Source organism: Bos javanicus, chromosome 16 (genome assembly GCF_032452875.1).
Source record: "Bos javanicus breed banteng chromosome 16, ARS-OSU_banteng_1.0, whole genome shotgun sequence".
NCBI lineage: Eukaryota > Metazoa > Chordata > Mammalia > Artiodactyla > Bovidae > Bos > Bos javanicus.
Window position 1 is genome coordinate 67,860,414 of NC_083883.1, and position 27,815 is coordinate 67,888,228.

General features: G+C 38.8%; 1 protein-coding gene across 3 annotated transcripts in view; it reads left to right on the plus strand.

The window, feature by feature from the left end:
• Nucleotides 1–27,815, plus strand: part of HMCN1 (hemicentin 1) — a 539,309-nt gene that overhangs the window by 429,586 nt on the left and 81,908 nt on the right. For all 3 annotated transcript variants that reach the window (XM_061383493.1, XM_061383492.1, XM_061383494.1), the window contains exons 69-80: nt 9,207–9,403; nt 12,963–13,044; nt 14,597–14,733; nt 19,773–19,914; nt 21,140–21,284; nt 21,672–21,799; nt 22,084–22,240; nt 24,030–24,151; nt 24,338–24,502; nt 26,613–26,720; nt 27,159–27,296; nt 27,409–27,543. In XM_061383493.1, coding sequence (XP_061239477.1) covers nt 9,207–9,403; nt 12,963–13,044; nt 14,597–14,733; nt 19,773–19,914; nt 21,140–21,284; nt 21,672–21,799; nt 22,084–22,240; nt 24,030–24,151; nt 24,338–24,502; nt 26,613–26,720; nt 27,159–27,296; nt 27,409–27,543 — 1,656 coding nt within the window. The remainder of the gene's footprint in view (nt 1–9,206; nt 9,404–12,962; nt 13,045–14,596; nt 14,734–19,772; nt 19,915–21,139; nt 21,285–21,671; nt 21,800–22,083; nt 22,241–24,029; nt 24,152–24,337; nt 24,503–26,612; nt 26,721–27,158; nt 27,297–27,408; nt 27,544–27,815) is intronic.

Sequence of the window (27,815 nt, forward strand, 5' to 3'; positions counted from 1 at the left end):
ATTTTTATTGGGAGAAGAAATGAACATGAAAGAAGTGAGCTATTTCAACAATCAATAATTTTTTGGAATTTTGTTTTTTCATAATGTTTAAAATAAAATCTCTGGCTCATTAATTTTTTTTTCAACAAAATGTGTCCCACAAGGAAAAATGAAGAATTTTGGTGGCCAAATGTTTCTAGGATGTGCTATAAACTTTCTCATAGTACCTATTATTATTTATATAACCTTAAAAGTCCATCTCATCCTTAGTTAAACTCCATGATGAGCGGTACCCTTTTTACATACTGCTATATTCCCTGGGCTTGAGCATGGCATTTGACACATAATATTTATCTGTTAGCTTGAACTGAATAGATTTAGGTACTTATCAGCTGGACTAAATTGAGTTTTAACTGTAGCAGGAAACAGAACAATATCAAATAAACAAACAGAAATACAGTGGTGTAGATGAGTGTTCCACAGAATGAAAGGTGATAACGGAGGCAGTGCTCCAGAATATTTAGAGACAGTAGGCAGGAGAAAGTGTGTGTTAGTGAAGAAGGGTGGAATAACACATTCCTATATAGCAATTCACAGACTATGAAGAATACCAGGAGATGACATAAATATGATCTTGTACGTTAATTATTCACATATTAATTACTGACTATTTATTATGTGCCCAGCATGTTTCTAGTATCATGTAGCACATTATCATTGAACACCTACTATGTGCCATATGGTATGAAATGTACTTGAATGCATCACTGAATAAACAGGATGTGGTCTCAGCCCTCAACTTCCGGCATCAGCGGAGAACACAGATATAGAACAAGTGATGACTTTTGAGTGTGATAGGAATGATATGGTGAAAATTCTGTGGGATGGGAAGGTTCAGAGAAGATCCCCTCAAGGAGACATCTAAGCCTTAAAAAGTCAAACTGTCCTGAAGAGTGAGGAGAGGCATCCATTTTTCACCTAGGAGTGATAAAGTTTGAGTTTTCTGTTTGTGCTCACTGAAGTTGAGCGCGACAGGAAATATACCTGGACAGAAGCCATACTGTGAAAAGACTCTGAAAATCTGGACTTCATTAGGAAGGCAGAAGCAGGAATATGTTACAATCAGATTTCACTTCCAAAAAAATCCCTCTGATGACATAGTGAAGAATGACTTGAAACGTCTGTTATACAGGCCTAAAAATACAGGGGCCTGGTGCAGCATGTGGCAGTGGAGACTGAGAGAAGGAATACTTCTCCAGGAATTCAAGAACCCAGAAGCAGAACCATATCCCGCTGCTTTTATGGATGTAGAAAACAAAAAGGAAAGTAACAATAATGCTGATAGAGTCATATATCAATACAAAGAACAACCTGCCCTCCTGCAAGATGTATAAGGATATTAAAATAAAACAGGTTTGAAAACCGCTCAACAGAAAGATAAGCAGCTTTAGCATTTCAGCATCTGTTGAAGGCTAATTCCATTAAAACCTGCAAAACTTCAATCTGTACTCTACTAGGAATGTGAATGTAAATATCCTAATTTGGGGAACTGCTAGTCTCAACTCCATCCATCTGGTAGGAGATCTCACAGTGTGTTAGCAGTTCTGAAAAGTCTGCTGTGGCTAAAATACTAAAAACAAGGGAGAAGATCATGTAGAATAAAGCTGGGGTTGGGGGTGGAGGGAATTGACAGGGTTCAGACCGTGAAGCCAGGCTTCAGCAATATGTGAACCATGAGCTTCCTGATGTTCAAGCTGGTTTTAAAAAAGGCAGAGGAACCAGAGATCAAATTGCCAACATCCGCTGGATCATGGAAAAAGCAAGAGTTCCAGAAAAACATCTATTTCTGCTTTATTGACTATGCCAAAGCCTTTGACTGTGTGGATCACAATAAACTGTGGAAAATTCTGAAAGAGATGGGAATACCAGACCACCTGATCTGCCTCTTGAGAAATCTGTATGCAGGTCAGGAAGCAACAGTTAGAACTGGACATGGAAAAACAGACTGGTTCCAAATAGGAAAAGGAGTTCATCAAGGCTGTATATTGTCACCCTGTTTATTTAACTTATATGCAGAGTACATCATGAGAAACGCTGGACTGGAAGAAACACAAGCTGGAATCAAGACTGCCGGGAGAAATATCAATAACCTCAGATATGCAGATGACACTACCCTTATGGCAGAAAGTGAAGAGGAACTCAAAAGCCTCTTGATGAAAGTGAAAGTGGAGAGTGAAAAAGTTGGCTTAAAGCTCAACATTCAGAAAACGAAGATCATGGCATCTGGTCCCACCACTTCATGGGAAATAGATGGGAAACAGTGGAAACAGTGCCAGATTTTATTTTTCTGGGCTCCAAAATCACTACAGATGGTGACTGCAGCCATGAAATTAAAAGGCGCTTACTCCTTGGAAGGAAAGTTATGGCCAACCTAGATAGCGTATTCAAAAGCAGAGACATTACTTTGCCAACAAAGGTTCATCTAGTCAAGGCTATGGTTTTTCCTGTGGTCATGTATGGATGTGAGAGTTGGACTGTGAAGAAGGCTGAGTGCCGAAGAATTGATGCTTTTGAACTGTGGTGTTGGAGAAGACTCTTGAGAGTCCCTTGGACTGCAAGGACATCCAACCAGTCCATTCTGAAGGAGATCAGCCCTGGGATTTCTTTGGAAGGACTGATGCTAAAGCTGAAACGCCAGTACTTTGGCCACCTCATGCAAAGAGTTGACTCATTGGAAAAGACTCTGATGCTGGGAGGGATCGGGGGCAAGAGGAGAGGGGGATGACAGAGGATGAGATGGCTGGATGGCATCACTGACTCGATGGACATGAGTCTGAGTGAACTCCGGGAGTTGGTGATGGACAGGGAGGCCTGGTGTGCTGCGATTCATGGGGTCTCAAAGAGTCGGACACGACTGAGCGACTGATCTGATCTGAGACCGTGAAGGGATTGTTGACCACATTAAGAATCTGGGGGTTTGTCCTAGAACAACGGGAAATCTTTAAAAGTTCTAATAAGGGGAATGCCGTGAGTAGAGTTGCAGTTTGAGAATATCACTGACTGAAAAGTGGAGAGTGGGCTGGAGCAGGACAAAGATGGACTCTGAGAGTGTATCATTAGGGATGGTGTTTACCTGTGATTAACAGAGTCTAATGGAGAAGGCAGTGGCACCCCACTCCAGGACTCTTGCCTGGAAAATCCCATGGGCAGAGGAGCCTGATAGGCTGCAGTCCATGGGGTGGCTAAGTCGAAGACTGAGCGACTTCACTTTCCCTTTTCCCTTTCATACATTGGAGAAGGAAATGGCAACCCACTCCAGTGTTCTTGCCTGGAGAATCCCAGGGAAGGTTGAGCCTGATGGGCTGTCGTCTTTGGGGTCGCACAGAGTCGGACACGACTGAAGCTACTTAGCAGCAGCAGCAGCAGCAACAGAGTCTAAACATGCTGACTTAAAGAAAGAACTTTTGTTTTTCTCACTGAACGAGATTTCTGGAGCTGGGCACTACTTGCATTCGTTCAGCAGTTCAAGTCTTTACAGTTCTCTTGGCCACTGGCTTCAACATCATGCTCTGTCATCGTGGGTCATCAGCTCACCCCCAGTGTCGCCAGTTGCAACAGCGAGTGTGAAGTGAGCGAGTGAAGTCGCTCAGTCGTGTCCGACTCTTTGCGACCCCGTGGACTGTAGCCCACCAGGTTCCTCCCTCCATGGAATTCTCCAGGCAAGAGTACTGGAGTGGGGTGCCATTTCCTTCTCCAGGGGATCTTCCCAACCCAGGGATCGAACCCCGGTCTCCCACAGTCCAGGCAGACGCTGTAACCTCTGAGCCACCAGGGAAGCCCAGTAGAGCAAGAAAAATAGGGAAGGCAAAAAACTGTCCCTTTCAGGATTTTCTTAGAATTCCCACAAAACTACTTCCACTTACATCTCCTTGGTTAGATTCTTCACATGCCACTCCATCTACTACCTACTGAAAAGGCTAGAAAATGTAATTTTTAACACAATGACAGCCCTCATAAGATTGAGTTCTGTTAACATAAGAGAAACAGCTAAGTGATACTCGGTATGCACCTATAGCCAAGATATATTAGTCCAAATAAAATGGCATTGTTACTCAGATTAATGATGGAGGTGAGAAGGAAAGATGTACTCAAAAGATAACTTCAGGTAGAAGTATTAAGACTTGGTTATGGATTTGGATGTAGGGAAGTGATGATGATGAAGAAGGTATTAAGGATGACACCCAGTTCCTGGCTTATGTGACTGAACAATTGACAGTTTCATCACATAAATGCAGGGAATGCTGGAAATGGACCAGGTTTTGAGGAATAAGGTCACAGATTCAGTCTGAGTATATGTTGAGTTGGAAGCTGTTTTCAAAGAACCCACTGAAGATTCTTATCTGGTAACTGGGTATATCTGGAGCCCAGAAAAGAGATCTAGGCTAGAAATGTAAGTGTTGGAGTCATCAGAGTATGGACAACTCCTGTCCTGCCCAAAGTGTAAGACAAATTGGCTCCCCTTGTAGCTCAGCTGGTAATGAATCTGCCTGCAATGTGGGAGACCTGGGTTCAATCCCTGGATTGGGAAGATCCCCTGGAGAAAGGAAAGGCTACCTACTCCAGTATTCTGGCCTGGAGCTTTCCATGGACTGTATAGTCCATGGCGTTGCAAAAAGTCAGACAGGACTGAGCAACTTTCACTAGTCACAAGATACAGAGTGAAATGTGTTTGCAATCACTTAACACATGTGAGATATGATGGCTGGGGTTTGAAACAGTTGGAAACATGCTGTTTCTGTTGTTGCTGCTATTGCTGAGTCTTTAAATCTAGTACTATAATCTTCTGAGGATAAAGGCCATACTTACTTAATCTTTGTATCCACAGTGACTTACCCATAGTAAATAATGAAAAAATGAGAGGAATAAAGAATTGCCTATAGTCAAACGGAGAATCTGATCAATGCTTTTGAGTGATACAAATAGCATACTATGAATATTGCTGGTGGTGGTTTAGTCACTAAGTCATGTCTGTCTCTTGCGAACCCATGGACAGTAGCCTGCCAGGCTCCTCTGTCCATGGGATTCTCCAGGCAAGAATACTGGAGTGGGTTGCTATTAAAGGGATAGAAATTGTAGAGTTTGTTGTAGACCAAGAGGCAACTGAACTTGCTGAGGGAGAGGAGTAGTCTAATTTGAAATCTAAGTTACATAAAGTGTATTAAAAATAATGTTATAAGGAGAGATTGAAGCTATATTGTAGAAGTCTTGGAAACCATGATGAGTTTTTATTTAATTCAGTGAGCAACATGGAGACACTAAAATCTTTTAAACAAGGAATCTTGGATTGATCTAAAATGCACTTAAAATGTATCTTGACCACAATATATCATAAGATGGATAAAACTGAAAAAGAGTGGTCATATGGGACAATGGTTAAGAAACTCTGAGTTCTTAATTATATTACTTTTTTCCAGAAAGGAAACAAGGACCATAGGTACAAATTTTAGGAGGCAGTATCTTTAAGTTTATTTTTAATTGGAGTATAATTGCTTTACAATGTTGTGTTGGTTTCTGCCATATATCAACATGAATCAGCCATAAGCACACAAATGTTCCCTCCCTCTTGAAGGTCCTTCCCACCTCCCACCCCATCCCACCCCTCTATGTTGTCACAGACCACCAGGTTGAGCCCCCTCTGTTATATAATAGCTTCTCATTAGCTATCTATTTTATATTTGGTAATGGATATATTTCAGTGCTATTCTCAGTCTGTCCCAGCCTCCAACCCCTGCTGTGTTCATACGTCTGTTCTCTATGTCTGAATCTCTATTCCTGCCCTTCAGATAGGTTCATCAATACCATTTTTCTAGATTCCATACATATGTGTTAATATGATATTTGGTTTTCTCTTTCTTGTTTACTTAACTCTGTATAACAGACTCTAGGTTCATCCACCTCACTAGAACTGACTCAAATCCATTCCGTTTTATTGCTGAGTAACATTCTACTGTGTATATACATTTGCATCTATATCTATAAATCAGTTCAGTTCAGTCGCTCAGTCACATTCAACTCTTTGCGACCCCATGGACTGCAGCATGCCAGGCTTCCCTGTCCATCACCAACTCCCAGAGCTTGCACAAACTCATGTCCATAGAGTCAGTGATGCCATCCAACCATCCCATCTTCTGTCATCCCCTTCTCCTCCTGCCTTCAATCTTTCCCAGCATCAGTCTTTTCTAGTGAGTCAGTTCTTTGCATTAGATGGCCAAAGTATTGGAGTTTCAGCTTCAGCATCAGTCCTTCCAATGAATATTCAGGACTGATTTCCTTTAGGATAGACTGGTTGGATCTCCTTGAAGTCCAAGGTCAAGAGTCAAGACTTGGTCAAGGTCCAAGTCAAGACTCAAGAGTCTTCTCCCAACACCACAGTTCAAAAGCATCAATTTGTCAGCACTCAGCTTTCTTTATAGTCCAACTCTCACATTCATACATGACTGCTGGAAAAACCATAGCTTTTACTAGATGGACCTTTGTCAGCAAATGTCTCTGCTTTTCAATATGCTGTCTAGGTTGGTCAGTTTTCTTCCAGGGAGCAAGCGTCTTTTAATTTCATGGCTGCAGTTACTATCTGCAGTGATTTTGAAGCCCAAGAAAAGAAAGTCTGTCACTGTTTCCATTGTTTCCCCATCTATTTACCATGAAGTGATGGGACCAGATGCCATGATCTTAGTTTTCTGAATGTTGAATTTTAAGCCAGCTTTTTCACTCTCCTCTTTCACTTTCATCAACAGACTCTTTAGTTCCTCTTCACTTTCTACCGTAAGGGTGGTGTTATCTGCATATCTGAGGTTATTACTGTTTCTCCTGGCAATCTTCATTCCAGCTTGTGCTTCATCTGGCCTGGCATTTCTCATGATGTACTCTGCATATAAGTTAAATAAGTAGGGTGACAATATACAGCCTTGACATACTCCTTTTCTGATTTGGAACCAGTCTATTGTTCCATGTCCGGTTCTAACTGGTGCTTCCTGACCTGCATATAGATTTCTCAGGAGATAGGTCAGGTGGTCTGCTATTCCCATCTCTTGAAGAATTTTCCACAGTTTATTGTGATCTACATAGTCAAAGGCTTTGGTGTAATCAATAAAGCAGAAGTAGATGTTTTTCTAGAAACTCTCTTGCTTTTTCGGTGATCCAACAGATGTTGGCAATTTGATCTCTGGTTCCTCTGTCTTTTCTAAATCTAGCTTGAACATCTGGAATTTCATGGTTCACATACTGTTAAAGCCTGGCTTGGAGAATTTTGAGCATTACTCTGCTAGCATGTGAGATGAGAGCAATTGTGCAGTAATTTGAGCAGTCTTTGGGATTGCCTTTCCTTGGGATTGGAATGAAAGCTGACCTTTTCCAGTCCTGTGGCCACTGCTGAGTTTTCCAAATTTGCTGGCATATTGAGTGCAGCACTTTAACAGCATCATCGTTTAGGATTTGAAATAGTTCAAATGGAATTCCATCATATATACCACAACTTCTTTATCCATTTATCTGTAAACAGCCGTCTAGGTTGCTTCCTTGTCCTGGCTATTATAAATAGTGTTGCGGTGAACATTGGGGTACATGTCTTTTTCAATTGTATATGCCCAGTAGTGGGATTGCTTTTTCAATTATGTGTCTTTTTCAGTTATGATTTTTCTCAGGGTATATGCCCAGTAGTGGGATTGCTTTTTCAATTATGTGTCTTTTTCAGTTATGATTTTTCTCAGGGTATATGCCCAGTAGTGGGATTGCTGGATCATATGGTAGTTTTATTCCTAGTTTTTTAAGAAATCTAGGAGGCAGTTTTTAATAATAACACCAACAGATGTAGTATGTTAGTAGCAGTTATAACTTTCTTAAGAAAGTTTTAATTATATTAATAAACCTTTAATTATAAAACAGATTCAGAAACACAAAAGAAATATACTTCATAGATTATCTCATTGAATCTTCACAATTCTCTTAGTTAAATAATGTGTGATTTTTTTTTTAAAAGATTTGTTCAAATCCACTAACCTAATTATTGTTGGAGCCAGGAATCAAAATCAGGCTATTTGATTTCAGATTCTGTCTCCTACTGTGAACCTCTGCTCTAAACTATGTGCCTGATTTAAAACACACACACATGTGCACACACACACACACACACACACACACACACAGCTAATCCTTGGAGCTGTCCAACAGCTATTTTTGCTGCCTTGTGAAATAGTAAGCTGGAAAGTTTCATAGAAAATTTGAATGATTAGTGTAAGGGAAATCTGTTTTAAAGTGATTCTTAAACTTAGGAATAGTTGGACCAAGAAACTTTAATGTTTCCTCCAAGTGTTTAGATTCTTTAACATCCTCTTGAGAAAGGTAATTGAGAAGTATAAATAACAAAAGAGGAAATTATTTCTGCCCAGACATAACAAATGTGTTTTATGCAAAAATAGTCTCCAAATGTAACTGTTTTTCTTCTGCTTAGTCATTGTTTCCTGTTAAAGTTCTGCATGGAAAAGATAATTGCAGAATTTCATAGCATTTGCTTATTGCTTTTGCAGAAACAATAGATACTTTAAAGGTGCAAAAACACACTACTATATTTAAGTAACTCTTTAAAAAATAGTACAAGATGGGTTTAGTTTTTATCATTTTCAAATCTTCACAGTTAAGTAAGACTGCTCTAATTATCTGAATCTCAGTTGCTGAGCTTTAATTACCTTTGATGGCTTGCCGTTTACTTCATGATCTATTATAAGAATGATCTGTCTCTTTAAAAATAGTGCCAGTGAATAGATAATGCACAAAGACTTTACATAGTGCTGACACTTAATGAACTGTTCCTCAATAAACTACAATAATGGAGAAGGAAATGGCAACCAACTCCAGTATTCTTGCCTGGAAAATCCCATAGACAGAGGAGCCTGGTGGGTTCCAGTCCATGGGGTCATGAAGAGTCGGACCTGACCGAGCGACTAACACTAAACTACAATAAAATAAAATAGTGCCAATGACAAATAACATCTCATTAATAATACTGAAATGATAATAAGGAATTATCATTTTGGTATTCCTGCCAAATTCTTTGTACAATTTGTATTGTACAAAGATAAATTTGAGTTGAATTTTTAAAGTTTTTCTAAACTGCAGTATCTTATCAAACAGCAAGTTTATTTTTTTTGTTGTCTTTAATTCCTTTTAAATAGAACCACCTCATATCAATGGATCTGAAGAACCCATGGAGATGTCAGTAATTGTTAATAATCCTCTTGAACTTACCTGCATGGCTTCTGGAATCCCAGCTCCTAAGATTACCTGGATGAAAGATGGTCGACCCCTTCCACAGATGGATCAGATGCAGACTCTTGGAGGAGGAGAGGTTCTTCGAATATCTAGTACTCAGGTTAGTTCAGAGTTCACATGATTATTTTGTCCTAGGTTAAACTTCTTACTTGCTAATCTCTGGGGAGTGTTGGAGAAATTGTCTTGGAGTCTGAATATATCACAGATCTCTGTGACTTTAGCAAGGGTAGATTTGTTCTATGACATGCATGATTGAATAGACACTTACAAGGTGACATGACTAAAACAAAGAAGTGAAATTATCAGATTAAGTATAGAAGGAAGCAAGATACCTTCATATATTTTTTTTTTTTCAAGTTTTCACAATGCCATAAGTGATAGTGTATTTAGGCAATGGCACCCCACTCCAGTACTCTTGCCTGGAAAATCCCATGGATGGAGGAGCCTGGTGGGCTACAATCCATGGGGTCGCTAAGAGTCGGACACAACTGAGCGACTTCACTTTGACTTTTCACGTTCATGCATTGGAGAAGGAAATGGCAACCCACTCCAGTGTTCTTGCCTGGAGAATCCCAGGGACGGGGGAGCCTGGTGGGCTGCCGTCCATGGGGTCACACAGAGTCAAACATGACTGAAACGACTTAGCAGCAGCAGCAGCCCTTTATAGAAATGGCAAAAATCAGTCAAACATATGTGTATAAGAGGCTTCAAAGGGCACTTTTGATCTTCAGAATGAACTCACAAACATGAAAATATGAAGAGATGGAATTTTTCCGAAAATGGTCAATTCAATAAAATTGACTGTTCTTTTAGTTTATGTTTAAGGAAATTAATCTGAAATGTAAATATATTAAAGAGAAGTATGTCTCGGGTGTCTTGTAACAATATACTCTTTTGAAAGTATGTCTTGGGTGTCTTGTAACAATATACTCTCTTAAAAACAGAGGCAAACCTTATGTTACAAATATCCATATGTCCCTAATGCCTTCATCTGTTAACTCAGGATCAAAGTAGGAACAATGCTGAACTTACGTACTTGAGGCTTTAGAGATAAAGTGATGTGCTTAGACTGATGCCACAGGTATGCAGAGATGCTAACGTTGAGTTCGAATGATTATTGTTACTGCTGCTTTTATTGTTATTATAGTCATCATTTCTTTAAAGGTAGAATAACACATTACTGAATCATATTTCATGTACATTTTCACTGAAGAAATGGAAAAGAAAGGGAGCTAGAAAAGAGAGCTGAGGGTTATGAATTGCGTCAGTCTTATTGTTGGGCTATGAGCTCTATCACACCCATGACCACTGTGACAACTTGGTAAGGCAATGTCTTCATCCCCTTTCTACAAATCCAGAAACAGACAGAAAAAGATTAAGTATTCACCTATCCAGTACTTATCAGTGGCTCAGTGATGGAATTGGTCTCAATCCTGGGTCTGATTCAACAGCATAGCCGGTGGAAGTCGGCCCAGTTTCTTGTTTCTAACATTAAAGAGAACGTACTTTGCATTTCCCTCTTCTCTCCATCAAGCATTTTAGTAACCCAGAAAAAACTCAGGTCACACTATCAAACCACTTGCTGAATCAGAATACTTGAATGCTGTAATTTCAACTGACCAAAAGGGAAGCCAAAGAATTTTGTAACTTAAGGAAGAGCATGGAGACAGTGAAGTGTGCACCAGAACCATAAATATAAAGGAAGCATGGTAAATAAAGCTCTAAAGGGAAATAAGGCCACATTGCATTAGGTCTTAAATGTGAAAATGAAGAGTTACGTTAAAACAAGACAGAGTTTCCATCAAGAGTTAAATGGTGACCCACATAGTCCAGCTATTGTGAAGAACACAAATATAATACATAAGACATTTCTTAACCTTCAAAAAGGTTTCAGTTGTCTAAGAAAAATAAAAGTACACACATAATAAAATTAGGGAAAGAAACAATAGAGAACCATTAAAACATTATAGAATTAAAAAATTAAATATGATCAAGTCCCAAGACTGCTCGTGGTTCCTCTGCTCCTCTGTGTTTTATTTTATCTCTGTCAGAGCCCTTATTACTAAATTATATCTTAGTTACCTGCACTTTGTCTTTTTGTGTATGTATCTATTGCACATAATTGTGCTTGGTACATAATGGATATTTTGCAAATTCCAAATTGTGTCGTGAAAGATGAGTTTGCTAAGACATTTTCCATCAAACTCTCCTTCTGTGACAAAACAGGTTGGAAAAACTGTACCTTTCTCTCCTTTGTGAGCCATTATGCATGTCTATAACTGCAAAATCTTTCTCTAAAACACCTGGTTGATTATAATTTTTCAAATACCCTATTAAGAGAACACACATTAGAAAATGTAGCTACTGATAGTAATTATCAGTATTCAGAAGGGTGTAAGTTGTCAGGAAATGGTTCTTGGAGGAGGTAAGATCTAAGAACAGTCATGAATGATGGTGCAAGTTTGGCTGAGTCAGGACAAGTGTTGGGGACAATATAATTGGGGCGTAGACTGTATTGGTGGAGAAGAGCTGACTTTGAGAGGTTTTCAAGATATGACGAGCAACTTTGAAATTATTCTCCAGGCAGTAGTGCATCCCTTTCAATTCTTCATTGAAGGATGATGTGACTGTCACTCTTCTAAAGTTATATTTAGTAATTTTCCAGACATACTAGTCTTAACATCCTAATCTAAAATTTTTTCAGTGGAGTCTACGCACCCTACCAAAAAAACAGTTTTTCAATAACCCATAAAGTCAGTTTTGAAGTAAGAATTTTAAAATTCTCAATATTCTAGGAGTATTCAAGTAATAAATGAAAACAGGATTTTCTATTTTTTCAAAATACATTTTTCACAGTAGGAAGACCATCTGTTTTTCAGTGTATACTTTTCACTTATTTAAGCATGGGCTGTGTTAACACAGTGTCAAATATGAATAAAGTCTAACACTTCAGTGGAAACTCTGCATGGGCATTTTTAAAGAAATGTTTCTGGTTTTAGTCAGGAAATAGATTTTTCTGTCAGCCTGACTTATTTACAGCCAAATTACATAACATAGCTATATTGTTTTGCTGTGGATATCAAGGAATATTAAAAATATGGTATTGATATTCTTTATTAAAATAACCTGATTTTTATTTACTACTTTGGTTGGTTGGTTGGTTAATGTGTTTTACTTGCTTCAGGAAGCCTCCAATAGAATTTTGCAATCTGCAATTTAAATTCATAAATACTTACTTCTTCAAAAAATACTGAGTAGTATTTGTGTCATATGTGGTGCTGTGTCCTATCTGTATCTGCCTTCTCTGACATCATTAACATACATAACATGCAAACATTCTGAGATCAAATACTGAAACCCTGTTTTTCTTTCTTTTTTTTTTTAATAACAAAAAAAGATTTTATTGGGAACAGGTGCCCTGAAACCCTCTTAAAATCTATGTCAAATACATAGATTTACATGTAGCAGAGATGCTGAGCCATGCTCAGTATCAGAGTGCTAAATACAAATGTTAAGACAGTTATTAAATTTTAATTATCATGCTATATTAATGATATCTTGATTTGTGTGAGTCCTTTACATTTGTTCTAAGGATATTTATTCTCATCATCAAAACCAGTCTTTTAACCTTGTGCAATTCACTTATTTGAATTTTATAGGTGGAAGATACAGGAAGATACACATGTCTGGCATCCAGTCCTGCAGGAGATGATGATAAAGAGTATTTAGTGAGAGTGCATGGTAACGCTGGAAAATGTCCTGCAGTCCATCATACACTTATACCTAATTAAAAGGCATAATTTATGGAACATAGGGCAGCTATCCAACACATCATAAAACTATGTTTATATATTAGGAAATATGTATTTTGCAAATTTGATTTTTATATTTGACTGATCATGTGCTCATGGGACTAGTTTAATGGATTTTTGAGTTATATGTCTGTTCCTGCACAAGTAATTCATATAAATTTATTTTAAATCATAGAATATAAATTGGAGTAAAAATGAAAATAAAAAGTATTCATAATCTCATCTCACAGAATAAGACCTTTTTACATATAAATATTGTCACAGAAGTGTGATCATGTGGCATATAGTATTTAACTCTTTATCTCAGTGGCATGTTGAACATGTTTTCATGTCAAAAAAATATATATTTTTATAACATTACTTTTAAGCGATTGCATGATTTCCAATTTTATGAACATGCCATTACTTACTTAATACATTCCTTATTTTTGGCTGTTTCTATATTTTCACCAACTTAATAAGCAGCACTATTATAGACATTCTTGTATAAGTCTGTTGGCCTATTTTTAATTATTTTGTTTTAATAAATTTCTATAAGTCCACTTTCTTGATGATATGCAAGTATATGCATATGCATGTACACACACACACACACACATTCAAGACCAAATTACCTTCTAGAAAAGTTGGGCCAATTAGACTATGGCTGGTCCTACTTTGACATAGAGCTGGAAATTACTGTTCAAAGAGCAGAACATTTAAAGAACTTAACAGAAGATCTTTATCTCCTCGTAGCCTAAATCACTAAGCAATCCAAACTGTATGCCTGGTGTGATGTAGGAGTGTTCTCCTGCCCCCACCAGCCCCACACACAAATTAGACCAACTGACGTGTAAATTGTGTATACAGCAGTCACATAAAAAATATACACTTTTAAAATTGTGGTATAGTTGATTTACAATATTAGTTTCAGGTATACACCATAGTGATTGAAAATTTTTAAAAATTATACTCCACTTAAAATTATTATGAAATATTGACTCTGTTTCCTTCACTTTATATCCTTGTAGCTTATTTATTTTATATATAGTAGTATATACCTCTTAATTCCTTACCCCTCTTTTGCCCCCCTTTCTGCATATATTTCTGTTTGTTATGATGGACAGAACCTAATTTAAAAGTTTTAAAATATGTCCAGAGAAAATTATTACCAAGTGTAGACCTGGACAAAAAAAAAAAATCCCTTCTTTGGGCCTTAGTTTCTTTACCTATTAAATGGTGATAAACTGTGGTTATATTACTTATCCTATCATTCATGTGGCTCTTAGAAGAATTTCGTTACTTAAGGTACTTAAGTACTGAGTACGATTTTAAAAGTTCACTATTTGTTACCAGGGTACTATAAATTGAATGAGTAGCATTTTAAGTTAATGCTGCTTCTTTCATACAGCACAAAGAACACTGTTGAACACCTAAGATAAGCCAGAGCATTTTATATCTCATTTGTTAAAAGCCTTTTGTGTATTTGTTTTCCCATCCAGTACCCCCTAATATTGCTGGAACTGGCGAGCCCCAGGATTTCACTGTGTTACGGAACAGACAAGTGACACTGGAATGCAAATCGGATGCAGTGCCTCCACCTGTAATCACTTGGCTTAAAAATGGAGAACGGTTACAGGTAGGTCTTGCCAAGTTCCACAGATTCATTCTGAGGAAAAAAAAAATCAGCTATAGAGTCCTTCAACATCAGGTTATTAGTTATTCAGCATTGCAGGGCTAGGCACAGAGTCCTTTTGTCAGCCTTCTTTTCTCAGCCTTTGCTGGTGTAGGTAGTAGCTAGTTATGAGTCAAAAGACAGGTATTTTGATTCACATACTTTGTAAATTGGCCTAAGTATGTATCCCCTGGAGCGGGTGAATTAAACTGGGACTGAAACACTCATGTCTTTTCTTGAAAGAAAAGAAACCAGCAAAGTCTCAAAAGAACTGACTTGTCTTGCCAAGTCCCTGGGCAAACCTGTTACTGAATTTCCTTGATCTAAACTTGGACCTCAGGAGTGACCCCAAGGACCTGTGAATCAGTTCAGTTCAGTCACTCAGTCATGTCCGACCCTTTGTGACCCCATAGACTGCAGCACAACAGGCCTCCCTGTCCATCACCAACTCCTGGAGCTTACTCAAACTCATGTCCATCGAGTCAGTGATGCCATCCAACCATCTCATCCTCTGTCGTCCCCTTTTCCTCCCACCTTCAATCTTTCCCATACCAGGAGTCTAGACTGAAATCTTTGGAAACACAGTTACTGGCTCTGTGAGGCTCCCATGCTCTGGTGATACCTGTCTGCTCTCATAGAGTATCACAGCCTAGGATCCTAAGTAGCCTTTTAGGATTGGCTCTAAGCCTTGACTTTGAATGTTCAGATTGTCCTTATCCTAGTAGTTACTTATCTGTCTTTTTCCTCATCCTCTTAGTATAACCAGTTGTGATACACTGAGTCTAAATAAAAGGAAATTAGGTCCCTAATACCTAAGATAGAGAGACTTTAGCCATCATCAAATTACACAAACACTAACCACAGAGAGACTGATTCTGAAAGTTACTAATGTGTTTAATTATCATGCATATCACTTAACAGCCCCATGCCCCAGTTTCTCTGTTTATTGTGTGCCTGCAATAATGCTATGCCTTGTGATTGCTCCTAACAATAATCCTGATCCATAAGGAGCTCATCAGTTCAGTTCAGTTCGGTTCAGTCACTCAGTCATGTCCGACTCTTTGCGACCCCATGAATCACAGCACACCAGGTCTCCCTGTCCATCACCAACTCCTGGAGTTCACTCAAACTCATGTCCATCGAGTCAGTGATGCCATCCAGCCATCTCATCCTCTGTCGTCCCCCTCTCCTCTTGCCCCCAACCCCTCCCAGCATCAGTCTTTTCCAATGAGTCAACTCTTCCCATGAGGTGGCCAAAGTACTGGAGTTTCAGCTTTAGCATCATTCCTTCCAAAGAATCCCAGGGCTGATCTCCTTCAGAATGGACTGGTTGGATCTCCTTGCAGTCCAAGGGACTCTCAAGAGTCTTCTCCAACACCACAGTTCAAAAGCATCAATTCTTCAGCGCTCAGCTTTCTTCACAGTCCAACTCTTGCATCCATACATGACCACTGGAAAAACCATAGCCTTGACTAGACGAACCTTTGTTGGCAAAGTAATGTCTCTGCTTTTGAATATGCTATCTAGGTTGGCCATAACTTTCTTTCCAAGGAGTAAGCGTCTTTTAATTTCATGGCTGCAGTCACCATCTGCAGTGATTTTGGAGCCCCCAAAATAAAGTCTGCCACTGTTTCCACTGTTTCCCTATCTATTTCCCATGAAGTGATGGGACCAGGTGCCATGATCTTAGTTTTCTGAATGTTGAGCTTTAAGCCAACCTTTTCACTCTCCTCTTTCACTTTCATCAAGAGGCTTTTTAGTTCCTCTTCACTTTCTGCCATGGGCTTCCCTGGTGGCGCCGAGGTTAAAGCGTCTGCCTGCAATGCAGGAGACCTGGGTTTGATCCCTGGGTTGGGAAGATCCCCTGGAGAAGGAAATGGCAACCCACTCCAGTATCCTTGCCTGGAGAATCCCATGGATGGAGGAGCCTGGTGGGCTTCAGTCCACGGGGTTGCAAAGAGTCGGACACGACTGAGCGACTTCATTTCACTTTCACTTCACTCACTTTCTGCCATAAGGGTGGTGTCATCTGCCTATCTGAGGTTATTGATATTTCTCCTGGCAATCCTGATTCCAGCTTGTGCTTCTTCCAGCCCAGCGTTTCTCATGATATATTCTGCGTATAAGTTAAATAAGCAGCGTGACAATATATAGACTATCTGAAAATATACAGAAGTACATCAAGGATATAGAAAATTGATACTGCTGATAAATTTTATCTTAGAGGGATATACAGAGGAGAAACAGTGGGAAGAAGCAAGTAACCCAGACTGAAGGGTAAAGAATAGCCCAGGGGAGCCTCTTGGAAAGGGTGAGTTCAGTTTAAATGTTAGGTGAGAAAGAAGGGGACTCCAAATATAGGTGACAGTGTGTACAAAGTCATTACAGGAAAAGGAATGCTCTTGTCTTAGGAACTGCAGGTAGCTTGGTATGGTTGAAGTAGACCTTGATTAAAATCCTTTGATGATTCTCCATAGATTTCAGGATTCAGGTTCAGTTGCCCAGCTTTGCTCACAAAGCCCTTCATGCTCTGACTGTTCCTCCATAGTCTTATCTCCTATGTGTGCATTTCACTCTAGACCACTAGATGTTCAGACAGGGACTGAGTAAATGTCAATGATGGAGAAATCAGGCTAATTTCAGATATGACCAAGTGATGTCAGTACTGGGACAGACTGAATTCAACAGTAAATGGCAAAAAAAAAAAAGAGAGATGAGTTCAGTTTTAGATATTTTGAGTTTGAATTACCTATATATTATCCAAATGGAAATTCCACAAAGTTCAAAGAAATATAGGTCTGTATTTACTCAAAAATATCTTTGATATGGTGGTCCTCAATAGTATAGCCTGTTGTTGAAGCCATAGGTTTGTATGAGGTCAACCAGAAAGCACGTGGTATGAGAAGACCTGTAAATGAGAATAACGCCTAAGACAACATTGACAATTAAAAAGTGAGCAAAGGAAGAAGAGCAGAAAAGTGGGACTGAGAAGGAGCACTTGGAGAAATTGGTGCACTGAAAGCCAAGAAATAGAGAGGGAGCAGTTAACAGAGTTCATGTCAAGATACAAAGTAAATTGTATTTATTGGCTTTGGTAATACACAGATGTGATTCAAGATGTAAGCGATCTTCAGTCAAGTGTTCAAAGTAGAAGACAAGTTACAGTTGTTGGGGGAGTGAAAGAAGAGGAAGTGGAAATGATTGTGGACTATTATTTAAATACAAAAGAGATTTGTATATTCTTATTTACTAAAAGCATTTGAAGATAGAGAAGTAAGTGCGTTGAGTAGGGAAAGGATGGGACCCTGGTGACAGATGAAGAGATTAGCCTTGGACTGAAAGGATGACCTTTTTCACAGAGATGGAAATGTAGGAAGGAAGGTTGCATTCATATGCAAGATGAGAGGGATAAATTGCAGGCACTTGGCTTTGATTTTCTCAGTGGAGTAGGAAACAGGGTCATCTGCTCAGAATAAGGTTCTGCTGCTAAGTCGCTTCAGTCGTATCCGACTCTGTGCGGCCCCAGAGATGGCAGCCCACCAGGCACCCCCCGTCCCTGGGACTTTCCAGGCAAGAACACTGGAGTGGGTTGCCATTTCCTTCTCCAATGCATGAAAGTGAAAAGTGAAAGTGAAGTTGCTAAGTCATGTCCGACTCCTAGCGACCCCATGGAGTGCAGCCTACCAGGCTCCTCCGTCCATTGGATTTTCCAGGCAAGAGCACTAGAGTGGGGTGCCATTGCCTTCTCCAAGGTTCTAAAGAAAGAAATCAAATTTGGAAGAATCACTGGCAGTAAATGGGAAGAGAACCAGAGAAAGTTGCAGTGAGACTGAGTAAATAAGCAGAACTTACTGATATTCATGGAAGAAAGACATGAAAATCAACTTGGAACTTTTTATTAGCATAAAGTCCTGCTATACCCATATTGAACTTAAATATTAAAATATGTTTTGTAGAACTTACCAAGTATATTGAAAAAATCACCTGTTCTCATTATAAATAATAAAAATTTACCACTAATGGCCCCCGTAGGAATTAAAGGCCTACAGAAAATGTGTGGACTTTAAAGATAGATTGACCTGAACTGTACATCTTAGTGTAAGCAACTTTTTTCACTAGAAATATATGTTTATCTGGGATAAAACCCATATGGTAGAAAAATCTCATTTGGACTCTTCCTGAAGTAGATCCACTTTGGCACAACCGGAAAATATCAGCCTTTGTTGCTACCTGGCATTTTTTTAAAAGTTTATGAACAATCCTCAATTGGACATAATAGAGTAGATATCATTATATTTCAGTATTTCATCTCAATATAGATCTCTGTAGTTTCATAATTTTTGGTCCCATGCCTGGACACAAAATAAATGCTTAACAAGTATTTGTAGACTAAAATCATTTATTATTTTAAAAATGTTGAAGGATAATTGTTTCCTTTAAGTTAACCAAAGGTAATTTATTATCAGGAAACTTTCAGCTTTAAGTAACAGGCTTCAAACTGTGAACAACTTAATTGGGAGCAGGGGGAAGATACTTATTAGCAATAATAGTTGGTGAAGTTAAGCTTTAGGCATTATCCAAAGGCTCTAATTATGTAGTCTCTGTCCTTCCTTTATCTCAGTCCTGCGTATTTCTTAGATTCACAGCACATGGTGGTACAGCTGCACCCGCCTGTGTCACCCTCACTATCAGATTCCAGTAAAAATATGCCTTATCCCAGCACTTCCAGAAATGTCCTGCAGGAGCACTCAGGGGCCCAACTTGAAACACTTTTCCATCCTTGAGTGGATCACTGTGAAGAACAAGAGACACTGACTGTGCTCTGGCCTTAACTACAGTCATAGAGATAGCTCCCAAGAGTTTCTGATTCCAGGATAGTAGTAGGGGGAGCAGACAAAGATACTGGGAGACAGGTATGCTACAATTCACTATTTGGTTACTTTTGATGATTCTTATTTCATTTTCCTGACATTTTAATGGTAAATTTTCCTTGTTGAATCCAGGCAACACCTCGAATAAGAATCCTATCTGGAGGGAGATATTTACAAATTAATAATGCAGATCTAGGTGATACAGCCAATTATACCTGTGTTGCCAGCAACATTGCGGGAAAGACTACAAGAGAGTTTATTCTCACTGTCAATGGTAAGAAAGCTTAACCACTGTTTCACAATTTAAAAATTTAGACAGGACATTCAAAGAGATAACATTTTTGTTTTTTATGAGCATACTAAACAAACTCTTGTGCTTATCTTATTTCTTTTGACATAGACAACATGTGACATTTGTGCTATATCTATATTCAAACTAACTCAACATCAAAAATATAATTAAAGATACATTTCTCTTAGAGGACAATACATGTCCAATTGTTATCAGCATATTCTGATATTTTATATCATTCAGATCAGAGCCACTGGAGAAGTTAATACACTAAATCTCTGGGTGACAAGTAGCCAATTATTTAGTCACTTTTATTGATGTTGGGGTTTGATTATATATGTGCTAGACAGAGACTGCCATGGGACTGTACTTTTCTCAAATATAAAATCTAAACACTAAAATTTGCCAAATTTCAGGAATATGACACTGACTTTTAAAAACCATCCCTCTGATGTTTTAATAGATGAAATTTTACAAGTTGGATGACCCAGGCAGTTAATATTGCTAACACTAAAATTAAAATTCAAGTTTTGTATTCCCATGTGAACTCAGTGATTAGTAAAATACATGCTCTGAGACTTGCATGATTAATCACAGATGTGTTTTTTTAAACAGCCCACTTTCTAAGCTTTATTTAAAGTGAAGTTGTTCCAGTGTTAACATTCTCTGACCATTATTTGGCCAAAGAGAAATAAGAAATATCATCTTTAATTTGTATCATACCAGAGCTGGGTTTTTTTTAATCTTTTCAAGCCTCTTCCATAGAAAGACAGATTTCACACACCATTGAGTGAGTGAGTGAAAGTTGCTCAGTCATGTCCGATTCTTTGCAACCCCATGGACTATACAGCCTGTTGAATTTTTCAGGCCAGAATATTGGAGTGGGTAGCCTTTCCCTTCTCCAGGGGATCTTCCCAATCCAGAGCTCGAACCCAGGTCTCCCACATTGCAGGTGGATTCTTTACCAGCTGAGACACAAGGGAAGCCCTTCACACACCATATCAGGGATTTAAAGCCCCTTCATTTTTGAGTAGATTTTTAAATAAAATCTTGAGTAAGGTTTTAGGAATTCAACCCCAATTCTATTTATACTAACCTGAATTAGCTGTAGACTCAAATCTCAGCTTATATTATTACCTAGTCAGAGTCTTAGTTCAGGCTGTGTTACTGATATAAATGAAATTTTCCACATGCATCTCTTTTACAGTTCCTCCAAGCATAAAGAGTGGCCCCCAGAGTCTTGTCATTCACTTAAATAAGTCAACTCTATTGGAATGCTTTGCGGAAGGCGTGCCAGCCCCAAGGATAACATGGAGAAAGGATGGAGCTGTTCTATCTGGGAGTCATGCAAGGTAACAGTTCTAGAAAAGGATGAAAAATACTGTAGGGACTGAAATGTAAGTTTTTAAATATTTGATCCAATGCATTATTTGAGTCTTTTCATTCTAAAATTAGTCCTTCATCTTAATATGAGAATCAGACTACAGTATTTTAAAACCCTAACTCTAATTCCTAAAAGCTTGCACCAAAATGTAACGATTATAATGTATCCAAGATCATAAGTCCATCTGCTATACCCCTTTTCAGAATATCCCTTTTTTCTACCAAGGGTATTACAAATTTCTGAAGCAGGAAAAGGACTAAAAATGGATAACTGAGTCTTTTAAAATGCTCTCAGTTAAAATGTGCATAATCAGAAAGACTCATATTCAGAGACCTTCATGTGTGATTTCTTCTAGATACTCTGTCTTGGAAAATGGATTCCTTCGCATCCAGTCGGCACAAGTGACTGACGGTGGGCGATATTTGTGTATGGCCACCAGTGCCGCGGGGACAGACCGCAGGCGAATCGATTTACAGGTTCACGGTAAATATACCTTTAGGAACAACATCCAGTCTCAGAGTCAAATGCTCTTTGGTTGCCTAAACCAGTGGGGTCATAGCACAAAGACCTTCGGGTCCAGCGCTCTATTATGAACAATCAAGACTCATGGTGAATAGCATTATCACAGCACTATGTGAGTTCAGAGAACCTTATTGTGTTCATAATTGTAAAGTAAGTTATCTGTGATTAATTTCAGTTTGGCAGAGATACTTCAAATGGCATACTGTTGCTGACTGTGTTTTCTCTCTTACTTTTGACTGTTTCAGTTCCTCCATCCATTGCTCCGGGTCCTACCAACATATCTGTAACAGTAAATGTTCAAACCACTCTGGCTTGTGAGGCTACTGGCATACCGAAACCGTCAGTCAACTGGAGGAAAAACGGGCATCTTCTGAATGTGGATCAAAATCAGAATTCATACAGGTAAGGAGCAATTTACCTGGAAAATTCCACCAGCTATTTAGAAACATATTTTTCAAAGAATTAACATTTTCGCTTTATCAATGGGGACAGAAAATGTATAAAGTACGAAGAACTAGCTAGTATGCAGAGAGTATATTATTTTTTTCTTAGTATTGAATTAGTTTTTCAATCTAAAGTATTTTTTCTGAATTACAGGTACAACTTCTCTTTCCATAAGCCCTGTGGATGACTGTCAGTGAGCTCTATAGCATTAAATTTCCATTCTGCTGCTGTTTTTAGCACCTTTCATAATTTTATAATGACAAAGGATAAAAACATCATTTAGTATAAAAGAAAAAGTACTCTTTAAAAATAATATGAGTTTTAGTTGCAGAATAAAAATCAAATTTTATACCTTCAGATACAGTGTAGGTATTTGGCAGCATGTGTAAGGAGAAAGTGGAGAAGGCAATGGCACCCTACTCCAGTACTCTTGCCTGGAAAATCCCATGGATGGAGGAGCCTGCAAGGCTGCAGTCAGTCCATGGAGTCGCTGAGGGTCGGACACGACTGAGTGACTTCACTTTCACTTTTCACTTTCATGCATTGGAGAAGGAAATGGCAACCCACTCCAGTGTTCTTGCCTGGAGAATCTCAGGGACGGGGGAGCCTGGTGGGCTGCCGTCTATGGGGTCGCACAGAGTTGGACACAACTGAAGCTACTTAGCAGCAGCAGTAAGGAGGAAGAATAGCAGTTTCACCAATTTTCTGTACTCTTCCAGCTTTACTACCATTCTTCTTACTATATCATATTTTTAAAGACTAACCTTAAAAATACTACATATTTCTGATTCCTTAGATGAGCATTTCTTGTGTTAATAGATATCTTGTCAAAAGATTTGCTATATCACTAAAAACAAGTTTTCATAGACCTACCCTGATAAAAATTGATTCTGTTACATCTGAAAATATAAATTAGGAGGGTTTCACTGGAAAATCTGTTGCGTCTCTCTCTTTCTCATCCTTTTAATCCTTTGGCATTGGGGGTTTAATGACTTGAAAGCATACTCTATGTGGAAAATGCCAATGCCCTTGAATTAAGAAGCAGGTCAAATCTGTTCCCATTGAATCAAATTATTCCCATTCATCAGTGCACAGTTTGAGGTAAGAAAATAGATATTCTTATTTAGATTACTTTAAATAATGTATGTGTGTTTACTCAGCCTTTTGTATATTTGAAGTGATTCAGATAACTTTAGTTTTGAGTTTATTTCAAGTTAGACTCTGATTTATGTACTGTGCATCTCCAAGGTATCCACCACATGTACGGAGACATGTGAAGCAGGGAAAGCTGCAAGACAGACTTGTGGTTACCTATCGGTCAGTGGAAATAATCAAATTCCAAGCTGCAAAGTTACTGTGACATTTAGAGATCATCTGTGTGAAGCATCTGAGATGGCACCAGGAATGTATCTGGTGGTCAGTAAACAGCGGCTATCATCAGTGTGCTCATTTCACTGTATTTCACCTAGGAGAGCATGGTTGGTCACGCTATCAGCATTCAGAAACTGCAGGATTCCCTCTTAAGGCAATCATTCTACACCACTGCTTCCTGCAGATGATGAGGTTGAGGCCCTGTTAACCCACTGCCATATAAACTTAAAGTCTGATACATAAAATGATGCTCACTTTAACATTTGAGGGAAGAGTTCTCTTTCCCTCAGTTCACAACATGGTACCATGTTGAACCAACTAGAAACATTTATGAAAACTGATATATAGCACCTCATTGCTTTGAAATCTCTTCTAGGCTCCTTTCTTCAGGTTCACTGGTAATTATTTCCCCTTCTGTGGATGACACTGCAACCTATGAGTGCACGGTGACCAATGATGCCGGAGAGGACAAGAGAGCTGTGGATCTCACTGTCCAAGGTAGAACTGGCTTAGTATGTGGACTGAAAGTTATTATAATGATATCATTTCTTCACAAAGGGCTTCCTTTTCCACTTACCAAACATTCACTTTCAATGTAGAAAGAGAAGGATTAGTGAGTAGGCTTTGGAAATCTGTCAGGGTTGGAAACATGTAGTTTTCTTTCTTTTTGTTGTTGTTTTTTAGTTCCACCTTCCATTGCTGATGAGCCTACAGACTTCCTAGTAACCAAACACACCCCCACAGTGATCACCTGCACCGCTTCAGGAGTTCCGTTTCCCTCAATCCACTGGATGAAGAATGGTGTAAGATTGCTTCCCAGAGGAGAGGGCTATAGAATTCTGTCCTCGGGTAAGACCCAGCTCAGTGATTACACAGATATTGATTGGGTTAGTTACTAATGGATGGCCTTACTTGGACTTTTGTTGCACCAAAATAAAAGAAAAAACATATCAATATTCCTAGGCTTAGGCATTTGGGAAAAAATTCAGTTAGGGTTGGGAGGGGAATGAGGGAAAGGGATAGGAAAAAACCTAAAAACAAAATAATAATAACTAAAACTGATCTCCATGTATTCAGCATGACCACTTAGATTTTATGTGCATATTTTCTAAACCTAAGGTTTGGAAGGGTTTCCCTGGTAGCTCAGTGGTAAAGAATCCACCTGTTAATGCAGGAGCTACAGGAGTCGCATGTTCAGTCCCTGGGTCGGGAAGATCCCCTGGAGGAGGAAATGGCAACCCATTCCAGTATTCTTGTCTGGGAAACCCCATGGACAAAGGAGCCTAGCGGGCTGCAGTACATGTGTGCGGTAGTCACTCAGTCGGTCATGTCCAATTCTTTGCAATCCATGCACGGCAGCCCACCAGGCTCCTCTGTCCATGGAATTCTTCAGGCAAGAATACTGGAGTGGGTTATTTCCTTCTCCAGGGGAATCTTCCCAACCCAGGGATCAAACGGAGGTCTCCTGCACTGCAGACACTTTACTGCCTGAGCCACCTGGGAAGCTCAGTCCATAGGGTCGCGAAAGAATTGGACACAACTTTGCGACTAAACATCAAGGTTTTAAAATTTTACTCATTGCCTTTGAGTGAACCACACTTCTTTGGCCAAACAGAATGTCCATTCATTTAATAAACATTTAATACCTAAAATGGGCTATGTACTCCACTAAATTTCTGAAGATCTAAAACTAAGACAGGGTTCTTGCTTTCAAGTTTTCTATAATTTAACAAGTAAGATTGGGTGGCAAGTGTTATGATGTGGCTGTTTTTTGAGGGTGGTTGTAAACACCATTTATAAATTTTAAGCTCTGAAAATTTTATGTATTAAAGAGAAAAAATAATTCACCTAAATGAAAATGCAGGTGATTCACATTCGTGTTTCTGAAAATTTATCCTGGATTGAGGAGGAGGATTAAAAGTAGCAACTAACATCCTGGGGCTTTATGAGTGTGTGCATCTTATGCTAAGAGAATTTATTTCTTCAAAAGAAGGAAAATAATGAAAGATGAACTTGGTTCTCATCGCAAAGTATGTTGGCTATCTCAGAAATCTGCATAGATGGGTAGCAAGTAAAATCAGAAAATATAAATTAACTACCCTTCACCACAAAGTACTGTGCTAAGAGAACAGTTTAGAACTTTCTCAGAAAGAAAGAGTCACCCTATGACCCAGCAACTCCACTCCTAGGTATCTACACAAAGAAATAAAAACATATGTCCACGCAAAGATTTATGCGCAAACATTGGAGAATCCCAGGGACAGGGGAGCCTGGTGGGCTGCCGTCTGTGGGGTCGCACAGAGTCGGACACGACTGAAGTGACTTAGCAGCAGCAGCAGCATTCATGTAGCAATCTTCTGAATAGCCAAAAATTAGAAGCAGTGTAAATTTCCATTAACTGGTTAGTGGATAAACAATGGGGATCACTTTACACAATGGAATTCTCTTTAACAATAAAATGGAACACAAATATTGACACATGCGACAACAGATGCAACTCAAAAACTATGCTCACAGTAGAAGTCAGACACAAAAGATTTCGGTATGATCCCATCTAGGTAAAATGTCCAGAAGAGGTCAATATTTAGAGACAGAAAGTAAATCAGTGATCACTGGGGTTGAGAGTGAGGCAGGACTATAAATGGGGGTAGATTTCTTTTTGGTGTAATGAAAATGTTCTAAAATTAAACTGTGATAATTGCATGAGTCTGTAATATGCCAGGAGTTATTGAATTGTACATTTAAATGGCTGAATTTTATAGTCTGAAAATTTGACTAAATAAAGTTGTTAATGGTGTTTTTTTTTTTTTTTTTTTTAAGTTCTGTGCTAGGTAGGCACAGGGAATACAAGCCAAGTACCCCCATGCGAGAGGGACAGAAACACAAAAATCAGAGACATGGTTTATCAAACCAGAAAAAGAGGAATGCCCTATGCATGAAATTCTTCTTTCCTTTTTAGGAGCAATTGAAATACTTGACACTCAACTAAGCCATGCTGGAAGATATACTTGTGTTACCAGGAATTCAGCTGGGTCTGCACATCGACATGTAAGCCTTCATGTCCAAGGTATGAAAGGGTACTTATTCATTAAAATCTTGCTGTTATCTCTTTAAGTCATGTTTTTTCTTCAAAGATGGTCCTGTCTAGGGTCATAAACCACAGTAATATTTTGGGGCAATGAAAGCTGATAGATATTCTTCAGCAGACTACAGAAAGCATACAGATGACAAACCACACTGAACAACCTCTAAATTATTTTCGTTGAATTTTCACGATCTGTTTCTGATTTTAGTCTTTTCTCTGGAGTTCTTCTAATGGAAACTGGCTATAGTAACAAGATTCAAAAAGCAACGTGATATGGCTGATATGTGCTTTTCCCTGGGCCAATGAAATCACTAATATCTTGGAAGTGTGAATTCAGACAGGTTTAACCTCACGGCTACTGTAGACATTTATGCCACTAACAAGAGTCCTTGCAACATTTCTGTTGATTGGTTCTTACAGAGCCTCCAGTCATTCAGCCTCAGCCAAGTGAGCTGGACGTCATTCTAAACAATCCCATTTTATTACCCTGTGAAGCAACAGGGACACCCAGTCCTTTCATCTCTTGGCAAAAAGAAGGCATCAGTGTCATCAGTTCAGGTACTGTTTCTCTCAGGACAATCATGGCAACTCAGTTTTATTTTTCAGAAGTCAGTATAATTTTTTTAACAAAAGTAAAAATTCTTCTCACCCTGTTCTAACTATGATGTAGGTAGAAGCCATGCAGTTCTTCCCCGTGGTGGCTTGCAGATCTCCAGAGCTGTCAGAGAGGATGCTGGTACTTACATGTGTGTGGCTCAGAATCCAGCTGGTACAGCCTTGGGCAAAATCAAGTTGAATGTCCAAGGTAAGTACATATGCTTATATCAGTGCCTATCAAAATTCATATTATGTCAAATAATGATGCTGCCATAGTCCTTCATATTCTTAGTTTACATTATTCTATTTGTTTTCTATTCTATTTCTATTCTGTTACTCTTTTGAAGAAAAAAATTTAGTGCTTGGGTGGTTTGGGGGCATTATTTGTATAAGAAAACTGAGACATCTCATATTTTTAATTTCTGTGAATCTCCATTTGGTACTTCTATTGTAGCACATATTTAAGGTGATTTTTAAAAC